Source organism: Pelophylax lessonae (genome assembly GCF_965119305.1).
Source record: "Pelophylax lessonae genome assembly, chromosome: 5".
Taxonomy (NCBI): domain Eukaryota; kingdom Metazoa; phylum Chordata; class Amphibia; order Anura; family Ranidae; genus Pelophylax; species Pelophylax lessonae.
In genome coordinates this window covers 267,629,109-267,638,598 of record NC_138772.1, presented here as the reverse complement: position 1 = coordinate 267,638,598, position 9,490 = coordinate 267,629,109, and the positions used below count along the sequence as shown (strand labels likewise).

Below are 9,490 nucleotides of genomic sequence, written 5' to 3'. Positions count from 1 at the left end.
GTCCTCAGTACGCTATTCCTGCAGCACGTTTGTGTGATAACATGATCTTTCCCTGTTCTTTGGCATCTGCAGGGTAAGATCCTTGGGGAGGAGCTTCAATTACTCTGATGTATGCTCTCTTCAGTGTGTCTGTGTCTGAACAGCCCTAATTGTTGCTGTACAAGTCACATGATTAGAAAAACGTTTCAGAAGAGCAATTTAGAGTAGATTGTAAATATCAAATAACTGTTTTAACACCACCCAATAATTTTTTATTGACCATCAAATGTGTATTGTTTGTGTATTAATATGGCATGGGCAGAGTCAAAGATGATTGACACTTGCTTTCATTTTGTTCAGACAGCATCTGCATCCAATGCTTTTTTTACTTTGCAGGTATTAGCAAATGGTGTATAAAGAGAATAACCACTCTAAGTGAAATAGAAGCTGCAACTTCAAGTGTGACAACACCCAAATCAAAAAAAAAATAAGCAAGCTGCGCTAAAAATATACAGTGCCTTGCGAAAGTATTTGGCCCCCTTGAACTTTGCTACCTTTTGCCACATTTCAGGCTTCAAACATAAAGATATAAAACTGTATTTTTTTGTGAAGAATCAACAAGTGGGACACAATCATGAAGTGGAACGGAATTTATTGGATATTTCAAACTTTAACAAATAAAAAACTGAAAAATTGGGCGTGCAAAATTATTCAGCCCCCTTAAGTTAATACTTTGTAGCGCCACCTTTTTCTGCGATTACAGCTGTAAGTCGCTTGGGGTATGTCTCTATCAGTTTTGCACATCGAGAGACTGACATTTTTGCCCATTCCTCCTTGCAAAACAGCTCGAGCTCAGTGAGGTTGGATGGAGAGCGTTTGTGAATAGCAGTTTTCAGTTCTTTCCACAGATTCTCGATTGGATTCAGGTCTGGACTTTAACTTGGCCATTCTAACACCTGGATATGTTTATTTGTGAACCATTCCATTGTAGATTTTGCTTCATGTTTTGGATCATTGTCTTGTTGGAAGACAAATCTCCGTGCCAGTCTCAGGTCTTTTGCAGACTCCTTCAGGTTTTCTTCCAGAATGGTCCTGTATTTGGCTCCATCCATCTTCCCATCAATTTTAACCATCTTCCCTGTCCCTGCTGAAGAAAAGCAGGCCCAAACCATGATGCTGCCACCACCATGTTTGACAGTGGGGATGGTGTGTTCAGGGTGATGAGCTGTGTTGCTTTTTTAAGCCAAATATAACGTTTTGCATTGTTGCCAAAAACTCTGCTGACGTCAGCACGCCGCAACGTCACCAGAGCGGGGCGAAGGGGCGGGCGGAAGAGCTTGTGTGCTATAGTGTATATGCGCATATCCAACCTTCAGATTGTAAGTGCAATACTTTGTTTTCCTTTTAATAAAATATCAGTTTTACGCTATGGAACCGTTTATTTTCATTCACATGTCTGCAGTTTGATGGTGGATTCCCCAATTATTCATGCTGACCAATTGTCTAAGCCCTGGAGGCATAGTGGAGATCCATCCCTGGATTGCCCTCGGTATCTCTTGAGATCCCGAGTGATACCCTTTTTGGCTTGAATTCATTTATCTCTGGTAAGCAGTATATAATACCACTGGTGGCGGTCACTGCACAATTTGGTGAATACTGGAATCTTTAACTATTCCTTGGGATATTTCTGGATTCATTAGAGACTTTATGATTTTTTCATCAAAATTAGTTTTGAATTAATTACTTTGTGTTTCACTTTATGAATATTTATTTTGTACAATTCATTTGCACACTTTATCTATATTTATTATTATTTTTATAGGTATTAGCAAATACATTTGGTATATTGAATACGGATTTATATTAAAACTACACATTGCTGTGAGTTTCTTAGTGAATGTCAATCAACATACTCTGTCCCAACCCCATAGTGTTTAGCAATAGCAAGACCTGGAGAAGGAGGGAGGGTAGTGTCATTTACCACTGTGTATATACCCACGTGTGACTCTATACCAGGGATCCTCAAACTACAGCCCTCCAGCTGTTGCGGAACTACACATCCCATGAGGCATTGTAAAACTTTAACATTCACAGACATGACTAGGAATGATGGGAGTTGTAGTTCCTGAACAACTGGAGGGCCATAGTTTGGAGACCCCTGCTCTTTACTGTGTGGGCTGCACAGATGAGATAAAGGAGGAAATGAAAAGCATAGAAGGGAACTGAAATTGAGTGTCCTTCATAGAGGACACCAGCTGGTCTTCACAATCTCAGCCTGCAGTGGGGACAGCTGAAGGCCAGATAAACCAGGTAAATTTCATAGTCTGGGTTTTGTGACAATCATAAAATAATGTGGATTGCAAATGTTGGGAAAGCCAGCCCAGCAATTTTTTCTTTATGGTTTTGTATTCTGTTCTGTATCCAACATAGTGTATGCAGCTTTTACCTTTTTTTTTTTTTTTTTTTTTTGCGCTATCGTATGTGCATTGCTACTAGGTTTGCCTATGATTTTTTTTTTCTAGTGTCTAACCACCTAGAGGCAGGTGCTGTTATCAGATGTTGAAGTCTGTGACCCCCAAGGAACTATTTTTCAACTTTACACCAGTCTTTTCCTATATCTCTAGCTGCGGCCTCTTCACCCAATCCTGAGCCCTTACGCCAAACCTTCCCACTATTTATCTTCACAGTTTTAACCTTTTCTTTAGCAGATCATCTCTTGCATTTGCCACAAGCACTTGGACTAATATTTCTCCAGGTCTAAGCTCATTTGTTAAATATCTTCGGGGATCTTCAGATCAGCAGGCTATAAAAAAAATTGTAGTTCTCATGCACACAGACATATGAATGTATGCTGACATTTTTTCTCCCAGAACTTAATTTACCATTGGAGTATACACTATATTACCAAAAGTATTGGGAAGCCTCCCTTTTATGCCCACAAAAGCTTTAATGGCATCCAAGTCTTCGTCTAGAAGGTTCGATATTGAGTTGGCTCACCCTTTGCAGCTATAACCGCTTCAACTCTTCTGGAAAGGCTGTCCACAAGGTTTAGGAATGTGTCTATGGGAATGTTTGACCATTTTTCCAGAAGCGCATTTGTGAGGTCAGGCACTGATGTGGACGAGAAGGCCTGGCTCGCAGTCTCTGCTCTAATTCATCCCAAAGGTGTTCTGTTGGATTGAGGGGAGGACTCTGTTCAGGCCAGTCAAATTCCTCCTCCCCAAACTCACTCATCCATGTCTTTATGGACCTTGTTTGTGCACTGGTGTGCATTCATGTTTGAACAGGAAGGGGCCACCCCGAAACTGTTCCCACAAATTTGGGAGCATGAAATTGACAAAAATGTCTTGGTATGCTTATGCCTTAGGAGTTCCCTTCACTGGAACTAAGGGGCCAAGCCCAACCCCACACCATAATCCCCCCTCCACCAAACAATTTGGACCAATGCACAAAGCAAGGTCCATAAAGACATGGATGAATGAGTTTGAGGTGGAGGCACTTGACTGGCCTGCACAGAGTCCTGACCTCAACCCGATAGAACAACTTTGGAATGAATTAGAGTGGAGACTGTGAACCAGGCCTTCTCGTCCATATCAGTGCCTGACCTCACAATTTCGCTTCTGGAAAAAGGGAAAAATATTCCCATAGATACTCTCCCAAGCCTTGTGGACAGCCTTCCCAGAAGAGTTGAAGCTGTTATAGCTGCAAAGGAGGGGTCAACTCTATTGAACCCTATGGACCAAGACTGGGATGCTATTAAAGTTCATGTGTGTAAAGGTAGGTGTTCCAATACTTTTGATAATATAGTGTATTTACGCTCATATGCGTGCGTTTATGTGCATTTATACACGTTTTGCGATTGTACATGTGTAGGTTATGCCTGTAAGCTCTTCTCCAAACACCTTTTGGTGCATTTTTTATGCCTCTAAATACTGCTTTTTTTAATACTGATTTAAACGTCTCATGTGCATGGTCACATAGGTGATCATAGAGCTGTGTTTAGAGGCATAAAACAATATGCTGTATGCCTTTAAATGCAGCATTTTTTATGCCTGTATGTGAGAGGAATTAGAGATTCAGAAATGTTGGTCTTAATGCTTGTGGTTTTCATCCAGTGCCTGGTGAAAAACAATAGAAAACCTTGCCTGTTAAATATTAGATCATCTAATGTCAGTGGGAAGCAGAAGCAAGTAAGGTAGCATCACCATGGAATTTGTCACTAAGAAATGTTGACCTTTTTTCTTATAATGATTCAGCCAGAGGCAAGGAGTTCTGTAACAGGTTTCACTTGATAATATTTTTCTTTTGTTTGTTGCAGAAATTAACACTAGTCCATGTAAACAGCAACCAGTGCCTGGACAAAGCAGCAGAAGAAGACATTCAAGTCCCCAGCATTAAAGACTGCAATGGCAGCCGGTCTCAGCAGTGGCTTTTGCGTAACGTCACTCTGCCAGAAAACGTTTAAAAAATATCTTTGGCAAACACAGTGGAAAAATGAATAAAATTTAGCAAAATGAATTGACTGCGCTACCTCTGCACATGTGAGTTGCACATCTTTGTGTGTCCAGAGAAGGAGACTGTTTTCTGCACCTGTAAGTACAGACCAGGAGCACATATCGGCTTAGGACTAGCTCTTGGTTTTTTAGTAGCTGCAGAACTGCCCACCTCTATGAGGATGTAAAATGGTATACTTTGTGTCAGAACTGTGCACATTGAAGTTTACAAGAAGGAAAATTTTCCCTCATCATGGAATTATCTAGGAGAACTTACCCAGTGCAAATTATTTAGGCATTGGTCCCCAGGAGAACTGCATATCGGTACAGTCAGCTTGCACATCTGTACCCTCCACACACATGCGTCGGAAGGTTTATGCCAAGCAACTGTGACTTTCTGTGGACTGTGTATCAACATGCTTCATCTTCAGAGTAAAGAATGTACAGGACGAACAACTGCGATTCCAAATAACATCTCACATTGTTTTTATGTGTGATAAACAGGGTTCAAAATCTAAGATACAAACATATATTAAAAGTACAATTTGTAATAGTAAAATATCAGATTTATATGTAGATTTTTTTTTACCTTTGGTGCAACAATAACCGATTAAAAAAAAATCTTATTTTAGTTGTATTCTAGTAACGGATAGAATCTATTTTTCATGATTGGAGTGATATTAATTTTTAAAAGAGAAATGCCGAGATATGGGTAGGGAACGTCTTTTCAATGTTTGTTTTTCTTTTTAAAATTCTTGTTTTTCTTTGTTTTGGGGGATACTGACTAAGGTCCATAATAATGTCTGTTCAACCTTGCCTTCTAAAATGCAGGATTAATAATACCATGCAATGTAATTGTGTCATCTAATGTATTCAGTCTCTGTTTTTGTCTGAAGAGTTTAAAAAGAAAAAATCATTTCCACAATCAAATTATGAAAGCAGTTAAGGGTGACTGTAGTACCGAGGATTCATACTACTGTACATTTTTTTTTTTTTTACACAGCAATAAATCTAGTTTGTTCTAGCCAACACAGTGTTGTTCAATAAAAACAGGAGGTGATTGTTTTTGAATTTATTCAGCTGAAACGTATTTAATAATTTCTGAACAAATTTGTATTGCATGTGGAAAATGAAGTGAAACTTTTTTATTGAAATGCAAGCATATTGAAAGTCACAACTCTGAAAGCTGGTGATAGTATTAGAGTATAGATTGAAAAAGAATTTAAATGGGAATTTACCTTGCATTTTCAGCAAGTAATCCCTAGAACCAACTAAAAAATATTGCATAGGATTTACTTACAACCACATTTCAAATACAAATGTATAGTTTTTATTTGAGTCATATTGCTATATTGCTGGCCAACTTTTTCCAAATGCATCTGTTATTAGATGTGATAAATAAGCTTTTTTTATGCAGTGTTAGGTGATTGTATCCTTAATGCTGTACTATATGTGTTTCCATTTCATATTTCTCAAAAATAATTCAAATCTTAGCTCGCCTTCAGGTCAAAGCAGTATTTAAACTACCCAGTGCAATTACTGTTACAGCTAAATAAAAACTACTTCAATATTTAACCATATGTTTAAGGGATCGACCGATTATCGGCAAAGTCGATTATCGGAGGGCCGATATCCACTTTTCCCGATATATCGGTATCGGCCCCGGAACTGGCCGATATTATAGATATTTTCGTGACGTCATTCTGCCGTCTTAGGCCACCTCCCTCGCCTTGGACAGCCTCGCCTGGAGTCGGGACTAGTCTCGCGGGAGTGTATCACAGCCATACAGTAAGGATAGGGGGAGATATGTGCGCTGTCACTTAGGTATCAGAATAGGAGGAATTCCTATAATATGTTGCAGCTGATGAAAAAACTTAAACGAAGATTAGGAGAGATTAGGATCAAATCCTATCCCACATGCAGCCAGCTTTAGTATTTTCACTAAATACCAATATCGATATTACATTGCAAAGTGAGTCGGCGCTAATGGGAGGAAATCTCAGAGGGGCTCAAACTGAGCTACCCAATATCCCACGTTCAGCGGGAACTCCTTATGATAGGATATAACGGGAATCACCATGTAAAATATTCCATAAAATATATAGGGGTAAACTGTATAAAACTACTACTCGAAGGGCGATAAAAAATATATATTACAAAATCCGAATCCTAAAAAGTCAATCCAAATCCTAAAACAAATAATGTGTCTGTCTTCAATATAAAAAGTCTAAAATAGCTACCCCAATATATATCTATTCAAGGGTCAAGCTGCATTAGCAAAGTATCACGGTTATCTGGCATTTTTTCCGTGATACTTTGCTAATGCAGCTGTTCCCGCTGAACGTGTGATATTGGGTATCTCAGTTTGAGCCCCTCTGAGATTTCCTCCCATTAGCGCCGACTCACTTTGCAATGTAATATCACAGCCATACACCCAGCCATAGCAGCCCGGTGCCAGTTAGCCACCCACATCCACAGGCCCTGAGCCAGCCAGCCACAGGCACTGTACCTGAGAGCCAGCCACCCACAGCCCCTGTGCCAGCCACCCACACACCACAGGGTGCCACCCACACACCACAGGGTGCCAGCCACCCACAGGCCCTGTACCAGCCAGCCGCCCACAGCCCCTGTGCCACCCACCCACCACAGGGTGCCACCCACCCACCACAGGGTGCCACCCACCCACCACAGGGTGCAAGCCAGCCACCACCAGGTGCCAGCCAGCCATCCACCACAGGGTGCCAGACAGACAGCCACCCACCACAGGGTGCCAGACAGACAGCCACCCACCACAGGGTGCCAGACAGACAGCCACCCACCACAGGGTTCCAGCTATTAAACATTAAACAAAAATTAACATGTTCAGTACCAGATTTGTGTCAAAAGTTGTCAAAATACAAAACGTACAAAAATATCGGCCCATATCGTCTGATACCGAAACGTTACCAAAATCTGAGTATCGACCCTGAAAAAACCACATCGGTCTATCCCTAATATGTTTATGTATTTGTGTGCCAGTGCACACAGTAACATGTTAAACCAATATAAAACACACTAGCTGTTTTTTCATGTATTAAATATTTTTCAGGTCTTTCTCAGGTTCTCTGCTATGTCCTGCGCTCTGCTTTTAAACTGCAAAACCATTTTTGCAGTTTTTTCCCATTGTTTTTGTTTATGAGCAACCCTGGTACCATGTTATCACTGACCGAACACCGTTACAGTAGTAAACAAGGCTGTCTTTTATGATGCCTTGCTTACTACTGTGTGTTTTCTGAGATTGGTCACAGCCATTACATGGTACTAAAGCCAGTCACAAAGGCCCAGTACCATATTATAGCTGTGACTAATCTCAACATCACAGTAGTAAACAAAGGTTTGAACAGTGTTACTGATTGCTTATTCAGGGATCATCCCTGAAATAAGTAATAACAAAATTGGTGCAGAAGAAAAAAATATTTAATCATCCAACCCAGAGTTGTACAGTATCACTATGGTCCCTAATCACTACCACACCAGATCTGTTGTCTCTGATCGTCGCCACATAGTTACAGTTTCCATGATCATTGACACACCAGTGCAGTAATGCCTGTGCTATCCCTGGCTTGTTTGACCATGTTTCTGCCTGAACTGATCCTTTGCCTGCTTGCTGACCAGGTCTCTGCTTACAGCCGGAACTGACCCATCTGCACATCCTGCTGACTAAATTCCTGCAAGACACCAGGCCAGTGAACATAGCTTTCCCGGGGTAGTCATGTACCAGTATGCTTGGCTTGTAGGAACTGGGACTGCTATAGGTGATGCTACACTAAGGTAATATTCCCTGACCACTCGCACTGTGGTGACCATTACAGTACATTGGTTTTGACACAATTTGTTGATTTGTGTGATACACAAGATACTATATCTGGTTCATAATCAGTCCAGGAACTGGGACTGCTATAGGTGATGCTACACTAAGGTAATATTCCCTGACCACTCGCACTGTGGTGACCATTACAGTACATTGGTTTTGACACAATTTGTTGATTTGTGTGATACACAAGATACTATATCTGGTTCATAATCAGTCCAGACAGTGAAAAACTCTGACATATGTGGTATTACCATACTGGAGAAGAGTGTGCCAAATATCGTATTCATTTGCCAACTTTGTGGAACATAATTAATTTTCACTTTCTTTCCGCATTTTCCAAAAACTTTTAGGTTATCATGCCTCCTAAAAAATACCTTGGGGTGTTTTCCTCTCCAAAATGTGGCAATTTTGTGGGTATTTCTACTGCTCTAAAATGTGATAGGTAGTCAAGAAATTAGATGCGTAGTTTATGCCCCTAGAACCTATGAAGGTGCATCCTTGGCTTTTTGGCCCCTGTATGCATCTAGGTTGTCTCATGCATGTGATATCACCATACTTGAGAGGAGTAGCAGAATGAGTTTTGGGGTATAATGCCTATGATATGTGTTAGAAATCTTATAAATTAACAGTTAAATATATTTTCATTTTCTTTCCTGCATTTTCCAAAAACTTATGATGAAAAATATTTTCAAAACACTCACTATGCCTTTCAGAAAATACCTTGGAGTGTTTGCTTTCTAAAATGGAGTCATTTTGTGGGTGTTTTCACTGTGCTGGTGCTTCAGGGCCTACAAAATTGTGTTAGGTAATCTTGAAATTAGATGCGTAATGTATGCTCCTTGGATTGTGGGCCCTCTCTATGCATTTAGGCTGTCAAACAGTCTCACACTTGTGTCTCTATACTGGGAAAGCATAGCAGAATGTGTTTGGGATGCAATTTTAGGTATGCCTATGCTGTGTGTGAAAGGTAACTTGTTAAAATGGCAACTGTGGAAAAAAAAGAAAACAAATTGTGCTCACATGCCTCTTACTAAATACATTGAACAGTTTACTTTCTAAAAAGGGGTCATTTTGGTGGTATTTGTACTGTTCCGGCATTTTAGGGCCTCAAGAAATTAGATAGGCAGCCAGTACATCAGGACTCATCTGTTTCAAAGTATATATA

The 9,490-nt window shown here is 40.3% G+C and overlaps 1 protein-coding gene across 1 annotated transcript in view; it reads left to right on the top strand.

Moving 5' to 3' along the window:
• Positions 1 to 5,219, top strand: part of GALNT1 (polypeptide N-acetylgalactosaminyltransferase 1) — a 375,931-nt gene extending 370,712 nt beyond the window's left edge. The window contains exon 12 of the mRNA XM_082258175.1: positions 4,298 to 5,219. Within this exon, the coding sequence (XP_082114301.1) occupies positions 4,298 to 4,444 (147 nt within the window). The 3' untranslated portion in view covers positions 4,445 to 5,219. The remainder of the gene's footprint in view (positions 1 to 4,297) is intronic.
• The last annotated feature ends 4,271 nt before the right edge of the window (positions 5,220 to 9,490 follow it).